This window comes from Trichosurus vulpecula, chromosome 3 (assembly GCF_011100635.1).
Source record: "Trichosurus vulpecula isolate mTriVul1 chromosome 3, mTriVul1.pri, whole genome shotgun sequence".
Classification (NCBI taxonomy): Eukaryota; Metazoa; Chordata; class Mammalia; order Diprotodontia; family Phalangeridae; genus Trichosurus; species Trichosurus vulpecula.
In genome coordinates this window covers 59,651,642-59,669,028 of record NC_050575.1, presented here as the reverse complement: position 1 = coordinate 59,669,028, position 17,387 = coordinate 59,651,642, and the positions used below count along the sequence as shown (strand labels likewise).

At 40.6% G+C, this 17,387-nt stretch overlaps 1 protein-coding gene across 3 annotated transcripts; it reads right to left on the bottom strand.

Moving 5' to 3' along the window:
• Positions 1-258: 258 nt before the first annotated feature.
• On the bottom strand, positions 259-9,686 carry HNRNPH1 (heterogeneous nuclear ribonucleoprotein H1). Of its 3 annotated transcripts, XM_036752768.1 has the most exons (14): positions 9,547-9,686; positions 8,940-9,058; positions 7,471-7,626; positions 7,138-7,281; positions 5,358-5,496; positions 4,197-4,375; positions 4,040-4,111; positions 3,850-3,983; positions 3,566-3,701; positions 3,191-3,250; positions 3,010-3,099; positions 2,206-2,298; positions 1,644-1,693; positions 259-1,035 (listed from the first exon to the last, which is right to left on the bottom strand). In XM_036752768.1, exons 2-13 carry the CDS (start codon positions 9,034-9,036, stop codon positions 1,644-1,646), a joined length of 1,350 nt encoding a protein of 449 aa, XP_036608663.1. In that variant the 5' UTR covers positions 9,037-9,058; positions 9,547-9,686; the 3' UTR covers positions 259-1,035. The 3 variants fall into 3 exon arrangements, with proteins under 3 accessions (XP_036608663.1, XP_036608665.1, XP_036608664.1); XM_036752770.1 differs by lacking the exon at positions 1,644-1,693 and having other exon boundaries at positions 9,547-9,597; XM_036752769.1 differs by lacking the exon at positions 5,358-5,496 and having other exon boundaries at positions 342-1,035; positions 9,547-9,580.
• Between the last annotated feature and the right edge of the window lie 7,701 nt (positions 9,687-17,387).

Below are 17,387 nucleotides of genomic sequence, written 5' to 3'. Positions count from 1 at the left end.
TACCCTGGTGGTGCAATACAAGCTATTTGGTAGTGCTTAAGCAAATGCAATTCCAAACATTACTAGGTAGGTTTCAAGTTTCTGAAGGTGAGCATCTGTGCTTTTCTCTTAAATCAGAGCTGGCAATAATAGGGAATCCAAATACCAATAACGGTCAGTCACTTCAACAGGAACAGTGAGGAAATTCAGCACTAACATCGAATAGTCGCTTAAGATACAGTGCCAAATAAGACACTGTTTAAGTAAGGACAATATTTATTCCAGTTTTTGAAAGGAAGATTTATTTAACAAGTTTCACTTAGCGCAATACACCTAAAAGGAAATCACAATACAATGAAAGATTTAAATCAAGGCCTCAGAATTTAATACAAACACCAAGACCAAATCCTAAAGTATCCGTATTGCGTCTCAAAATTGTCCCCATTAACTTAAAAAAAAAAAAAGCTTAAACGTACGTGCCTTACAGGATAGTAAACGAAATAAACTAGAACAAACATGCCAAATGTTTCACTTTTGAATCGCAGACACAGCTCCTATATTTGTTTTACAAAAAAGCATGTCTCCCAACATGCATCTCCAACAGTGTTCCATGTTATGTGGTATAAGAGCAACATTTAACATAATTGAAACTGCTTTAACCTAAATACGCTTACTGCTTAAGTACACTCCTACAACATAACTACCTTGAGAAAAGCTGAAATTGTTTAACAGTTATAGTCTTTACTCAACTTGGTTATTACATCCTAGATGAATGTTTTTCTGTGTTCAAAAATACTGAACCTGAAAGTTTTTAAAACAATCCTGATTTCACTTACAGTAAGCATAAATCACAAGCTTGTATTGCAAAACTGTTAAACTTCGTTTTTGTTTGTTTTTTTTTCTTTAAAAAAAGTTGACCAAGAGTCAGTGATCAGGATTACATTCCCCATCCACCACTCATACTGGACATGCCAGACATCCCTCCCATTCCGTTCACTCCCATAGATGCACGGCTCCCGCTACTGTAGTAGCTGCTGTTCATCGCTCCTTGGCTCCCTGCAGAGAGATATGTGTGGAAAAGTTAATAGCCATTTCTAAGTACCAGTCAAGTTAAACAGTATTACAAAAATAAATAAATAAATTTGTGCACAATGTACACAATGTAGTACACAATGGCTGCTGTTTTACGTGGAGAGAGAAACATGTTTGGGATAGGGGGACCCTTACTCCAAACAGGCCTCCGTTAACCCCTTCACTGCTGTACCAACTTGCCATACTCCTGTGCTACCATTTTAATGGATCTTTAAGGATTAAAAATTTAAGTTTAAAGGAAAACTAGTGTTTTTCAAAAATTGCAAAATTACTTCACAATCATTTTAAAGCTAAACAGGCATTTAAAAAATTTAACATAAAACATTCACAATGTGTTAATTGAATGGCATATGAATAGGGAGCACAGGGGGAAGTCTCTTGCTTTTCCTATTCATGGTGGGCAGGAAGTGAGACTACAAAGTTGGACTAAAGGCAACTCACTGTGCCCAAAATGGCAGCCTCCGTGGAGTTAAAGTCAGAGCCATTGACTGCTATAGAAAGTATATTACAACAGATAAAAAAAAATATTTGCTATTGGGAATTTAAATTAGATTTTTCGAGAAAATATTTACCTATGCAATGTTTGATTGAAAATCACTGGAGTTTTCCTGTAAAACTTGGTCTGCAAAAGGATTTTGTAGGGTAAGACTATAATACCAAAATCACCATTCTTTAGACCAATTGAAAATAAACCAAAACCAATCCTAGTTTAGCTATCTAGAAAACATCATCCTGAAACCCAACCGCCATTCTGCCATTTAATTATCCCATCTAAAATAACCAAGTTACTAATAAAAAAAAAAGCTTAAAAACTTTTAAACAAGGCACATTTTACTTTTTACTCTTAATGGAGGCAGATGTTTTCTGGCTCGACAGCAACAGTTACAATTACTAGGTGCCATTTATGAAACACTTCCCCCAATGCTCTTTTCTTGAAGTTTAATAAAGCAAATTAATTATGCTCACCATATTCCATCCCAACTCCCCCCACAGAAAACAAAACAAAAAAAACCAAAAACCTCTACTATATATGCCCAATTTCAAAAAGGAACCTGCATATCTCCCCACCCCCCCCCAGCTATAAACATGCCTGCCTAAAAAAAATATTTAAACCACAATTAAAAAGATGCTTACCATATCCGCTCATGCTGCTTTGACCACCGTAGCCTCCTCCGTAACCCCCACTCAGCTGCTGGCTAGCTGGACCACCATAACTGGACTGGTTTGCTGTTAAGTTTTAAGAAAACATTAGGTTCTTGTTTCCAAGGCCATGTGGTACCTGGTGGTACCCGGCTTGCACTTCTAAATCTACATGGTCTTCCAGTTGTCCTCATGTCCTATAACCAACCCTGTTCTAGGTAGAATTTTCAATCCTTCAAGCTATTTTTTAAACAGCATTTTATTCCTCCACTATATGCACCGTGTAAAAGCCAATAGTATATGACTATCAGCAATATATCCACAGGATTCAATAAAGTAGAGGCATTATTACAAAGCTGCTTAGCTACATTCTTTTACACTAAACTTAATGGATGCAAATAACAAAATGACATCCTTCATTTCAGGTATTAACTGGACACCAATACTTCCTTCACTCATTTAACAATGTACTCAACTGACTTCATTTATGTTTTGCCAGGCCCTTTTTAAGGACATTAGTCAGACTAAACTCTCTAAGAAATGTTACTCAATTCCCTCCCCCAAACATTAAGCCATTAACAATCTAGTCACTGATCTGTTTTACTTAAACTTAGGAGTTTCAATACTTAACCAATACAAATAACTTCATAGCTCATCTGAATGGAAGGAATAATCTTCTAAAGGATCTGACTTAGGTTACACTAAACTCAGTTAAATATAAACTAAACATAACTTAACTTAAATATAATTGACTTAGATATAAATGTTTTGTTTTTTAAAAAAACTAGCGATATTTACACAAGCCCATGCCTCCCATCATTTGGCTACCATAAGCACCACCGCTTGCTCCTGCTGTAGAATTCAAGAAGAGTTCTACATATCTGTGTTCTGAAATGAGAGAAAAGGCATACAAGGTTAGCTTAAAAAAAGACACTAAAGTGATATTTACACAAACCCATGCCTCCTAGCATTTGGCTACCGTAAGCACCACCGCTTGCTCCTGCTGTAGAATTCAAGAAGAGTTCTACATATCTGTGCTCTGAAATGAGAAAAAGGTTTGAAAGATGTATTACTTATTGTGAAAGATTTTTATATAAGCTAAATATTTAATATTGGTAATCAGCCCAAATAAAACCTCTTGCTTTCTGTCAACTAATGTTAAAAACCTAGCCTCTTCTATTTACAGTTTGTAAAAGTTATGCTATCATCTAAATGCTATTTACAATAAGCCAATCAATGGAATCAAGTTTGAGCAAAGAAAACCTCACATGCTCTCTTCACTAGCAATCACAGGCAATGATTGTTGTGCATGCTATGACAGATTTCCTGGGATAGAAGTCCAAAACAGACTTACGCATATTGGCTTTGTCTTTTGACATAGCTGCCACAGCATCTTCATGAGTAGCAAATTCAACATCTGCTTCTCCAGTCACTCTGCCATCAGGTCCAATTTCAATGTGTACTCGAACAGGGTTGAGTGGTGAGAAAAACTGGGCATAAAAAGAATCAGGTTATGCTCTTATTTTAAAAGATTAGCTTCTACAAATCTTTGTAGAATCTACAGTTCTTTAAAGTCAGATGTAGACACACACCACACACATATTAGAGCTGACTTGTAAGTTAATCTGAGAAACTTACATTGTAAATATCATTTTCAGTAGCTCTGTAAGGTAATCCTCTCATGTGCACACAATGGCCTGTTGTACTCTGGAAAGTGGATCCACCATCTCCATATCTATGATCAGACATTCCTGAAAAACAGTAATTGAGGTCTAGGTTTAAAAAAGTGTAGGTATCCTCCAGCTTTGAAGTACAATTCTTACCTTACCTCTTCCAAATCTATCCGACCCAAAGCCATATCCATCATTATATCCATTGTAGTCATCATAGCCTCCATACCCTGAAATGGTTAATGGGGAAGAGTCATTACTTTACAGGAAACTTTTTTTTTTTAATTGGACATCTTATTTCTTAGGTACACATACCTCCACCGTAGGCACCTCGCCTCATTCTTTCAAACCCAGCTCCTCTACCAATGCTGTTATAGCCTCTGCCAGCCCCAGGCCTGTCATAAGGACCTGGTCGCTGCATAGCCATTAGCTTTCGAGGAGGATCATAATGAGTCCGAACTTCTGCCCGGCTGCTCTTGAAGATTTCAATGTACCTAAAATATTGTTCATACAGAAAACTAGTGAGTCCTTCATTTCATGAACAAATATAATTACACAAGACAATATTCTAGTCATAGCCGTGAAACTGACAAAATACTTAAAAAGCCAGATTTCTTTACATTTTTGCATAGGCAATGACCAGATTTTACTCTTTACTATAAAAATGACATTTTCAAGGGGAAAAATTAAACTCCTCTTTTTTTAAACTTTACTGTGGCCCAACCTTAAGGGTGGGAGAGGAGCATTTATATAAAAGTAAAATGTTTTTAGGAGGGAATGAATTCCACTCAACTCTTAACATTTCAACATTTGAATTAACTGGCAATGTGTAACAAGTAAGCTAAAAAGCCAGCCTTCGCCAACATTCTAGCTCAATGCTACAGTTACTTTGCCTGTAACAAATACTCCACATATCCTATGCTTCTTAGTAAGAATCAGCATAGGTAAGCGCATGCTTCAATGAAAAATAGTCACAAGCAAAATTGAATAAAACCTTTTGTGACAATTTCTTGAAAGCTATGCTTAACGTTACAATGCAAGTTTATATACAGCAAGAAAAGTTTGTGGCATTTCAACTTTATAAAACAAGTTCAGAAAGTTATCACATTTTCTTATGGTAATATTAATTTACTAGATGTTGAGCTAAAGCCATTGTTTACACTAAATTTTTTTTAAAGCCATAGTCTCTCGACTCCATGGACTTATGGTTGCTTATAGAAATTAAGAACCTTAAATGGGCAAATGCATCTTAGTAACAGGGAGTAATTTAACCTTAAGTGTTTGTCTATGCAAATATGGCATTTAAAAGTTTTAGCAAGTAACTTTAGCATCTGACAGTAACTTAACAGTTTTAACACTTTAATTATTAACTAGGACTAGGAAATAGATACATTTCCTTTCAAGCAGAGAGAATATGGATTTAATTATCATTTACCATAAGAAAAGTGACGTATCCAACCAACCATCCATCCCCACCTGTGCCCTATTCTTTCCTTGTGTTTCTTTAGAGCCTTTTCAGCTATTTCCTGTGAAGCAAACTGCACGAAGGCCTCCCCCGTACTCCTCCCCTGGAAGTCCACCGGCAATGTTATCCCATTTGGCACGATTTCCAACCCTTCAACCCAAGGACAAATAACCCCAGTAGGGGGGCAATATTAACATCACAAGCCCAGAAATGATTCTTCTTATAGCTTTAAATACACCAGAATTGTAAATATTTTAGGCGAATGGTATGCTTTTAACTTTAAGTACTCATAAATATGCACTGACATGAAGTTCCATACAAGTTTACTATTCTTAAAACACCCTGTGGCACAAAAATATAGGAGGCAAACAAATACACAGTTCACTTGCTGATAGGGGGTGTATTAAGAAACTGGCATCAACAATTTCATATTTTCAACATATTCTCATTGCTGAGAATTACACAAGATAGAATGACAGTAAGCTAATCATATTTCACACACAACAAGTTTTGCCAATATGTCTTCTTTCCTTAAAATTAAATATATTACAAATACCTAAGTGGAACTTCAGTTTTCAAGACAATTTCTGCATATTTAGGTACATATACAACGATCAAATAAAACATTGATAAGATCACAAAACTGATCAAATAACCTGACTTTTAAAATATAACTGATCTACATAAGACAATCATGCAATTTTTATGTTCTAATTGTAAGTTAACACTTAAAGGTTTTCAAAGATGGAATTTCCAGTTCGTGGATACATTTCCAAGATTACAAAAAGGTTTAAAACACTTTCCTAGGAGTAAGATGAGATTACATTAAGTGACAAATGGCATTCAATTTTCATTCTAATAATAGATATTTGAACATTAGTCAAAAGAATGACTAGGATTCAAATATTGTTACCAAAATAAGCTATTAAATTATTTGAAATTAACTTTTTATATGCTATGTAAACCACAATAACCCTCCATCTTTAACATTGAATTCCAAACCTAGAAACAACCAGTCAATTATCAAAAACTTAACATTTCTATTACATACTTTTCAATGTGAACAATACTCATGCAAATCACATCAGAATTGTGTTAGACATTCAATTAGTTTAGGCCCAAAACATTACCTGGATGAGCATTTCCCTATCTTAAGTAAACTGGGACATCATTTTTCAAAATCAGCAATTGTTAAGAATTTAAAACAGTACCTGAAATTTATTCCTCTGCAATCTTACTTAAGACAGGCAACTTGCAATGCTAGTAGCCTACAATTACCAGGCTATAATCAGGTTTTCCTTGGAAGAGGCTCCATAGTATTGCTCCAGAGAACATATAGTTTACTTTGGTCCCATGACACCGGCAGTGTCATTTTACAGTAATGAATAACAGCAGGAAGAGTGTTAGTTAAAATTAAAATACATCAGTCTAGTCATGGTGATAAGTGCATCTTACCTTATAAACTTGAAGTACTATGCTGAACAGCAAATGTGTAGAAAGAAGTTAAGCTGTTGAGGACAATCCTCTAGCATCTAAATATCTACTTTAAACTACAACACCAAGTATAAAAAAAATTAAAAATTTAGTGATATTTAGAATCCAAGTTGTTTTTCAGCTTTAAGGTAGTCTAATTTATGGGCTTAAATTATTTGAAGGTCCCTGAACTTCTAAACCAAAGAGAATAGCATTCAGTGTTTAAATTCTCAACCTGTCCAAAGAAGTACATCTAAATCATTCCAATCACTTGAACTAGCCAGAATGCACTGCCCAATGACAAGCACTGCTACATACCTGAAAAAAACTGAACAATTTCTTCCTTGCTACAGCCAAATGGGAGTCCTCTAAGGCGCACAAAGCCATCATTGGCAGTGTCAGGACTATTTGGACCAGTATGCTTCAACACCCAATCCATTTCAACGTTGTTTGACTTGAATACTGTAAGAGGTGCTTAGAATTAGTCAATTTCGGAATGTTAGAATGAATAAGATTTCCTTATTTTAGATAAACTAGGAGCTGCCAAAAACTCACTTAGATGACCATTTCCATGCGGTCAATTACCTAAAATTCAGAAAGGGGGGTAAAATCTACACACTTAACACTTTACTATGTCAACATAAATCAAACCTTCAACATATCTGTGTCCCATAGTTTCTCTGTCTTTTTTCAGTGCCAATTTGACTTCATCTTCTGATTCAAGTTCAACAAATGCTTCTCCACTTGGTCTGCCTTCTCGGGTATAGATGAAACGAATGCCTGATGCCCCATTTTGAATTTTGCATTCTGTAAAGAAACCAATTGTTAACTCACAGTTAATGCATCTAACCATTTGGATTGTTCTGCTCCTAATAACTGGGACTCTTTCTAAAAAAAATTTTACATACTAGATGCCTATGTTGTCATAATACTGGCAGCATTAAGAAATATTCTGAAGTAACAACATCATTTAACAGGTTATGATTTGAGCAATTTTCAAAATGAAACAAGAGTCCCCAAAAGAATTGTTATAATCTTTTAATTTTGCTATTCTGCAACTTTTACTCAAAAATCAACCTTTTAGACTGCATGCCAAGCATACCCTGTACGCCTCAAGCTATTCTAAAAGTTTATCATCTCAGGGGAAAAACTGAAACACCGATTCCTCTTTACCAAGATAATAGAACCCAGGTGAAATATTCTTGACTTACCATTTGCACGTCAAGCAGCAGAAATACCACAGCACCATAATGTAATAACAGTACAATCAAGTTATTGACCCACCTTACAAAGTGCTAAGCAGCTTCTTATTTTCAGGTTTCCACAACATCTTCATCTCAACAGTAAGCAGGCTATAAAAGCTTTACCTTCCCATACTTCTACAGCATTTTACTAATACCAGGTAACGAACCACTGACAACTTAAGGAACCAGACCTATTAGTTTCTTCTGTTTAGAAAGCGACTCCTAGTCAAAGCTTTGCTATTACTCATTTTCGTTAAGTCCTTCAAACACCCATACCTCAACAAAATAAGTTATGCTTTTATCTTAAACGTCTCTAGCTCGAATCCAATCATAAACTGAGGTTACTTTCCAGGGGGGAAATGCAGCCTTCGTCTGTCCTAAACAAAAATTCATACCAGCCTTTCCACGAAACTTTTGCTATGTAGGAGACAGCCAAATGTTTATCAGGAGACATTCTTGTCAAAGCAATACAGATGCATTTCCAAGCAGCCCTACTTGGCAGAATAAGAACCATAAGGATCCAAGGCAAAAAAGCCTTTCGCTTATGCTAACCCGGCCCCTCCACTCCACTTCCCGTAAGCAAGCTGCGGTCGTTTCGCAATTTCCATTGTGTAATGACGCAAAGCGAAACCAACTTCCACCCCCTCCCCCCAAGGCAGCAGCGCGAGACTTGCAGCAAGCGGCCGCTCCCCCGCCAGGGGGCCGCCAGGAGCGCGCGGAGGCCTAGGACCACGCGGCCCCCCTCCCCCGCCCGTCGACCTGCTGCCGACGCGGGCACGAGGCCTACGCGGACGCGAGGCCGGCGCGCGCCGCCGCCCAGGGGCGCGCTCTCACTTTTCTCCCACCTCACACCCCGCCCCACCCCCGCCCGCTTACCCGAGAAAAAGCGTTGGACTTCATCGGCCGAGCAGGACCAGGGCAAGCCCCGGACCTTCACCACGAAGCCTTCTCCGCCTTCAGTGCTCAGCATCATCTTGTTCAGTCAGTGGCGGCGGCTGCGAAGCGAGGGCCGGGGGTGAGGAAGGGGTCCCTCCCCCCGCCTCCCGGGTAGGCCCTCGCCCCGCCCCTCACCCCCCCCCCCCGCGTTCCCGGCCGTTCGCGCCCCCGCGCCAAGCGGGGATCCACAACCGGTAACCCGTCCTTCGTCTCCACCACACTAACCACCCCCCTCCCCCCGCCGCGCCCCCAAAACCGGCCGCCCGCGCCTCCGGGGCCGCGCCGGCCGAGCCTCTCTCCGGCGGGCGGGCGGCCGAGGAAATGGCGGCGGCTGCTTCCGCTCCGCCTCCTCCTGCTCCGCACACAATGGAGTCGCCTCGGCCCGCAGGCCTCGGAGGCGCCGACAAGCTCCGGCCGACCCGAACCGCGGCCCACAACGCGCCGCGCTCCCCCCAAAGTGCCGACGGGGACCAGGCCGAGGGGGGTCCAGAGAGAAGTGCCGTTCCCGCGGGCGACGGAGGTTGGATGAGAGCCGACCGGTGCTCACCTCGATACTTGACTTCGGCGTGGCTACGAAGAAATGACCGCTGAGCGCCTGCGCATCCTAGATAAACCCTTTTGAGCACGCTCTGCGCACGCGCAGAAGAGCTCCAGTCTCCGCCCCTTTGCGTCACACAACGCTTGTGCGCAGGCGTACTTCCGCGAGCGCCAACCTCCTCCCGCCACAGGAATCTCGCGCGCGTGCGCTTTGGCCACAGTCTTTTCCAACCCTTCCCCCACCAACACCCCCCACGCCCTTTCTGCGCTTGCGCCTTCCCGCGACTATTGAACTTCGTGCCCGTCCGCTTACAACTTTGCCTTCTGCGCATGCGCCGATCTTCTGTTGGTTCGCTTCTTAAGCCCGCCAATGAGGGGGGAGGGGCAGGCTATGCTGGGCCTGGGGTGGCGGCCTTTGGTCTATGGCGTTAGTGGCTCTCGCTCTCCGCGGATACGCCTTCCCGCCCGCGAGGCCCGAGCTCCTGGTCCAGTGGGGCGCAGAGCCGGGGTCTCAGAGATGCTCTAGAGCTCGGGCCCGGTGCTAACGTCAGGGCCTTGCGGGGATTGAGCCTTAGCGCCTGCCTCCCCCCCCCCCCCCGGGCACGCGCCGGGCCTTTCCCCCCTCCCTCTACCAGCCCGGCCGAGCCGCCAACCCGACAGAGGGAGCCCCTCCTCTGTGGAGGCTCCGGGATCCGGGAACCCTGCGGGCCCTAAGGCCTCAACCCAGAAGAATGGAAGCTCCTCGAAGGCAGGGCCCGAGTTTTGTTTTGGTCTGTCCAAAAGCTCGTGTCCCCCGCGCTTAGCGCACAGTTGGCACTTAATAAATGTTGGTTTGGGGGGACACGGGACCTCCCCTGCTGGCGACGGCCAGAGGAGAAGATGAGGCCACTCCGCCCCTTACGGAGCCCCAACTAATCCCCAGCCCCGGGTGGTGTCTCCTTGGCACTGGGCTTAGGAGCTGCTGGTAAGCCCTTTCAGAAAGGGTGGGGAACCCCCGGCCTACCCTTTTTCCTGAAAGGTTCAGGGCCTCCAGGGGCATTTTTTGAGGAGCTGCTACCTCGGTAGTTCATCACCAGTAGGATGCAGAGAGGAGAAAGAAGTACTCCCTGCCCTCAGAAAGCTTGAGTAATAATTGGAGAGGCACGACTTCCGCACAGAAAAGTTAAATAATTCAAAGTGCGCGCTTGGATGTTAGAGGAGTAACAGACGCGCATTTTAGGGGCATGAGGAAAACGACCTTAAAGGATGGGAAGGGATTAAAGAAATTGGAAGGCCAACTATGTGGTTCTGAAGCCATAGTCGGCCTTTCCATTTCCTTACAATTTCCAGGACGCTTAGCACCCTGCTTGGGACATGGTAGTACTTAACAAGTGCTGTAGGGATAGTGACTGGACTTGTGATTTAATTGGTATAGAGGTCTCCCAGGTGATAAAAATCCTCCTACCAGTGCAGATTAGCATCTTCTCTACAATTTGTGTTCTTAGAGAATTGCCCAGAACACTAAAAGGTTAAGACTGGCTTTCAGGGTTACATGGCCATTTTGTATTAGATGCAGGACTTGAACTCAAATCTTGTAGGTTCCAAGGCCAGCAATTTATAAGCTATCCAGGCTGCGGAGATACTGCAAGATCGGTAGTGCCTCAGACAGAAAATAGGAAAGTTTCAAAAGGGCGGCTCTAGCGGGAATGGACTTGTTGAATTTGAGATGTCTTCAGAACATCCAGTTTGAATTGCCACAATAGGCAGGGAGAGTGTAGATTAGAGAAAAGGAACTCAGTTTTCATGTTTCAAATGTACTTTCTATCATACCCACACACTGGTTTTTAGTCCAAAGATTAAACTGAGTGCTCAAAATGTACAAAGCATTAGGCAATCTTAGGTAGGAGCAGAAATACAAATAACACCCAAAGATGATTTTACAATCTCAGAAATTTAGAGAAATTTAACTTCCAACTCCATTTAAGCAATTATTACCCGTCCATAAAAGTGAAATTCAGTCTTCCATACCCAATCTGTCATTTTGCTCACTCCACATTTCACTATTGAAAGTGATGAAATCAAAGCAATATTTGAATATTAGTGGTACAGTATTAAAGATGAAGAGATTAAATGTAGGAAACCCATTTTAGGGCTTAACTATTGGTCAAGAGTTTTAGCTGCCCAGTCAAAAAGTGCTACATTCACCTACAGCTAAAGTTGTTGTGTCAAAGCACTTTTCAGACCTAAAGTGCTACATAAGTGGTAGGTGGTAACAGCCTGAGAATCCTTCCTGCACAATAGGTAGTAATTTGATTGGGTTCACAAAGTCTTTGTTCCATATAATCAAATAAGCATTTATTATAATGCATGCTAAGTATCCTGAGATTCAAAAAAATGTAATTCTCTACAAGGCACTTTCTGTCTAGTAGAAGGGTTCAAAAGATTCATTAACGTTATCAACAAAGACAATATAAATTAATTGCATCAAGATGTCTAGATGACTTTTGAATTTGCCCAGGATTATTAACACCTTCTTGCAGTACCAATTTTTTTCTTCTCCTTAAAACTTAAGTTGTTTCACATATTTTCACAAAAAAGAAAAATATACAAATTAATATTAGCTTCATTTTGAATAGTGTTTTCATTGTTAAAAATGTTGAGATCAAAATAGGACTCCACTCAATGTTCACAATAAGTGAATAAAACTATACAAATAGATAGTAGGAGTTTTATACTGCTGCACCATCATAGAGCAAGAGATAACAGAGGTACATCCCAAAGGCTTCACTAGGTTAATGAATTTCTAGAAGACAAAGACTCAGTCAAGAATAAGACTTACAGGGTTATTCAGTAGACAAATCTATGACAGATTTATGAAGGGACATGGACAAGAATCACCTAAAAGGAAAAGTCCTAGAACAAATAAATATACAAAGGGATGAGATCACAGGTCCATGGAACTATAACTGCTTGAACAAAGTGCTATATTGTTATGTGGAGAAAAATAACAGAATAACACTCAATAAGTTGACTTAGATAGTCCAGTAAGTAGAATAGGGAATCAGCATGAATTAGGTACAGGTGTGGGGAACCTGCAGCCTTGAGGCCACATGTGGCCTTCTAGGTCATCAAGTGAGACCCTTGGAATCTGTCAAAGCACCAAACTTGAGGACTTAGAAGCCCATGTGGCCTCAAGGCCAAAGGTTCCCCACACCTGAACTAGTATAATTAGGATAAAGTTAATAGAGAAGATGGAGCTTGCCTGGGTCTTAACAATTTCCTTTAGTACTCACCACTGTGTTGATATGCCTATCATATTTGATTGAGAAACCATTGTTAAAGTGTCAGGCTATTAAGATGGATTTTTTTTGAAAAGGACATAGCATAGAATTTTATAGCTAGAGGAAGCCTTATGATGATTCCACTTCTTTCACTTTAATATAAGGAAACAGTTCCAGAGAAGGGAAGTAAATTACTCAGGGTAATATAGCTAGTTAGTAAGAGAGCTAAGTAGTTGTTCTGTCATTTCAGACCTGATTCTTCCTGACCCCATTTGTGGTTTTCTTGGCAAAGACACTGGAGTGGCTTGCCATTTCTTTCTCTGGCTCATTTTTACAGATAAGGAACTGAGGCAAACAGAGAGCTAAGACTAGAAACCAAATTTCTTGATTATGTTTCCAATGTACATTCTATCATACCCACCCATTGCTTATTTAGTCCAAAAATTAAACAAAGCTCAAAGCATGAGGCACTCTTAGGTAGGAGTAGGAATACAAATAATCAGCTGCCTACCACAGATGATTTTACAGTCTCAGAACGAAGCAGAGAGATCAACTTTAACTCCCTTTGAGCAGTTTGCCCATGATTACCCATGAAGTCAGTGAAAATCAGTCCTCCAGCGCCCAGTTTGTCACTTTGCTTGCTCCACATTTCCCAACTTCTTCCTATCCATTGCTACTCTCTTTCCTATTCAACAGACATTTTCCAAGAACTTACTATGTTAGGAAAAACCAGGGATGAATAAAATATGGTCCACCTTCTGACAGAAGTAATAAACTTGAGAAACGTATTTGACACATTTTTGGACATGGCCAATGTGTATTTGAGCATACTGATTTGTTATAGGTGAAGATTCAAGAGAAAAATTAAGAGGAGCCAGTGATACTTACGAAAAGAAAAAGAATAGAGGGTCATTGACACATTTTAAAATGCAGAGAAGAGAAGAAAGGAGGAAAAGAAGCAAGACAACTTTGAAACTAACATGTTGAATTTCTGTATGCTTTTTAAAAAAGCAAGTTGTAAGACAAATGTAGTTTCATATGCACCCTTCTGGGTTGTTGGGTTTGTTTGTTTGTTTTTTTTGCAGAAATATTTGTTAGTGTTTATCAAGTTCATAATAGCAAAAGATAAAAAATATTCTTTTAAAATGAGATATGGTCTAAGTACTTCAGGAAACCAGTCTAGAAAAGGAAATAAACATGTAAAATTTAAAATACAGGCTATCCTATTTTCCAAATGAGAGATACAGACAGGTGCTATAGGACTTTGAAGGACAGTTTCCTATAGGCTAGAGGTGGAATTAGAGTTGGCCTTGAATGATGATAAGATTTAGCTCAACAGCAGAAGGGAAAGGGTATCTATTTTGTGAAAATGCCCCAGACAAGGTTTAAGGTGACGCATGAATGTAATGCTTGGGTGATGATACCCATCCTTGCTAGAACATAAGAGTATATATCAGGCTCTAGTATTTGGAGAGTCTTGAATGCCGGGTTAAGGAGTGGACCTATTTGGAAGATAGTCTCCATGAAAGTTGATGAAGACCTGAAACTGGAGTGGTGGTATTAGAGGTAGAAGGAAAGAGAAAGATATTCAGACTAGATTGAGGAAATATCCAATAGCCACTGTTACTCTGCTGCTGCTGTTCCAACATCTCCCTGAATGTAGCCAACACTACTCATGATTCTTCTACCCCCAAAAAATTTCCTTTCTATTCCTCTACTTCTCTCCAACATTTGCTAGTCCTTCTTCCCTGCATCTTCTAGTTTTAATAACCTCTGACGTGTGTTAGATTCTAAAGTTTAAAAAAGTTGCCTTTGATCTCTGGACTTTATAATATTCAGTGAACAGGGACACAGGACTGACCAATATTTTGATACTCTCTACAATCACTTATCTGCATGCCTCCCACCGCCCGCCAACCCAGACCCATTGGTTCTTTGGTAACTATGAATTGTGATTTGGTCTGTTTATATTGTGTATGTTTGTAATTTGTTTGTATTTGCTCTGAAGTTCAGGTTGCTGGTTTTTCATTCTGTTATTAAATGTAAGAGGTGGGATTTGAGTCTGGTTTTAACTGACTCTAAGTCCAGGACTGTATTCCATTGGCTATACCATGATGAAGTAACAACCCAGACCTACCCCCTTCTCTAGTGCTATGAGTCACTGTATTAGCAACTGTATGTGTTATCCTACTGTATGGTAGGATCTTCCAAAAGGGAGGATTACAAGATACCCTGACAACATCAGTTTCTTTCCTGCATTGGAGGTGGGCCTTAATCTCAATTACTATATTAGACTGTATTAGTCCCTTCTTGGTTCTCCTTCTACCTTTCTTATTGCTCCTTAGTCATCTTTGCTCATTTATCATCTCTATCAGAGGTGTCAAACACTCAGCTTTCCATGGAATTGCAGGCTGCAACACTCCACAGCCTGAACCAGATAAAAATGTAATTGGGAAAAATTTAACAAAATAACATTACAGTAGAACATAGATAATGTTATTACGTGGTTTTCTAAATCAATATGTGCCTGCGGGGATCCTTATTTATGGTTAGTGGCCCCTTTTCTATTTGAATTTGACTCTATTGCTCTGTATCACAACCCTAAATGTGTTGTACCCCAAGACTGTCCAAGGACCCTCTTCTCTTTTCTCTACATTTTCCTTAATAACTTTATCAACTCCAGTACTTTTGATTATCTTTTCTATGTAGATTAATCACAGATCTATTTTTGCAGCTTTATTCTCTCTCCTGAGCTCCAGTCTTAAATCACCAAGTGCTTATTGGACATTTCAAACTAGATGGCCCTGAGACATCTCAAACTCAAATGACCCAAGCAGAATGTATTCCCTTCCCCCTAAAGCCCTGCTCTCTACTGAACTTCTCCATTTCTGCCAAGTACATCAGTGCTCTTCCATTCTCCCAGGTTCCCAACCTTGGTATTCTTGAATCCTTACTCACCAGTATTTCCCATATTCAGGCAGATGCCAAACCTTGCCATTTCTATCTCATCATTATCTCTCACAGCCACCACCTTAGTACAGGCCCTCATCACTCCTCACATAGACCATTGCAGTGACCTCCAAATTGATCTCCTTGCCTCAAGTCTTTCCCATCAAACTCTATTCCATCCTCTATACAGCTGCCAAAGTAAATGTCCTTAAACTCAAATCTGACTGTCAGTTTTCTACTGATTAAATTCCAGTGGCTCCCAATTGCCTCTAGGAGAAAATATAAACTCTGTTTGGCTTTTAACATCCTTCCTTCCAATAACCAATCTTTCCAGTCTCCTTATACATTATCCCACCCCACCCCCAATCTATATTAAAGCAAAATATCCTTTTCTCTGTTGCTCACATGATGCACTATATCTTCTTTCCTTGCCTTTGTACTGGCAATCTCTCTTCCCTGGAATGCACTTCCTCCTCACATCTAGTCAGGCAATATGCATTTACTGAATTCCTCTGTGTGCCAGATACTGTGTTAAATGCTGTGGATACAAAGAAAGGCAAAAAAACCAGTCTCTGTTCTCAAGGAGCTTACAATCTAATATGAGAAACAACACAAAAATAACCATGTATAAATAACATATATAAAGGGTAAATGGAAGATAGTCAACTAAGGAAGGCACTAGAATTCAGGGGAATCAGGAAACGCTACTTGTGGAAGACAGGGTTTTAGCTGGGCCTTGAAGCCAGGAAAACCAGGAGATGGAGATGAAGGAGAGAATTCAGGCGTGGGAAACAGCCAGTGAAAATGTACAGAGCTGGGAGATGGAGTATCCTATTCAAGGAACAGCAAAAAGGCCAGTGTCCCTAGATGACAGAGTGTATGGTGTAAGGTGTAAGAAGACTGGAAAGGTAGGAGGAGCACAGGTTGTAAAGAGCTTTGAATACCAGGCAGGGGATTTTATATTTGTCCCAAAGATAACAAGGAACCTCTGGAGTTTGTTGAAGTGGGCATGGGGAGAGGGTGACATAGACCTATGTTTTAGGAAGATTAGTAGCTGAGTGGAAGATGAATTGGAAACTTGAGGCAGGGAGTCCAACCATCTGGCTATTGCAACAGTCTAGGCTTGAGGTGATAGTATTATAGGAGATAAGGTTATAAGGACATAAGACATTGTTATCAAGGTAGAATCACCAGGACTCAGTAACTGATTGGATATGAGGGGATGAGTCCAGTCAAGGATGACACTCAAATTACAAGCCTGGGTAATAGGAAGGGTGGTAGTGCCCTTAACAGTAACAAGGAAGTTGGAAAAGAAAACTAATGAGTTCAGTTTGAGCCTTTAAGATTAAGGTATAAGATGTCTGTGGGCCAGTTCAAGATGTGTTGAAAGGGCAGTTGGAGCTTCAGATGGGAAGTTAACTGGAAGTTAAGAGAGAGGTCTGGATAAGTAGATTTGAGAATCATCAGCATAGAGATGATAATTGGATCCATGGACACTGATTAAGGTCACCAAGTGAAAGAGTATAGAGAGAGAAGAAAGAGGACCCAGAGCTCTGGAGAAGCCCCACAGTTGTTGGTATGACCTGAACAAAGATCTAGCAAAGGGATCTGAGAAGTAGGAAGAGGAAGGGAATAAGCATGT

Excerpts from the sequence above, each read along its gene's own strand:
- HNRNPH1 (XM_036752770.1), bottom strand. The coding sequence starts at position 9,036 with ATGATGCTGAGCACTGAAGGCGGAGAAGGCTTCGTGGTGAAGGTCCGG. Across the intron at positions 7,627-8,939 it reads AGTCCAACGCTTTTTCTCGG|AATGCAAAATTCAAAATGGG; the intron begins GTAAGCGGGCGG and ends GTTTCTTTACAG. Across the intron at positions 3,984-4,039 it reads GTCGGATAGATTTGGAAGAG|ACCTCAATTACTGTTTTTCA; the intron begins GTAAGGTAAGAA and ends TTTTAAACCTAG.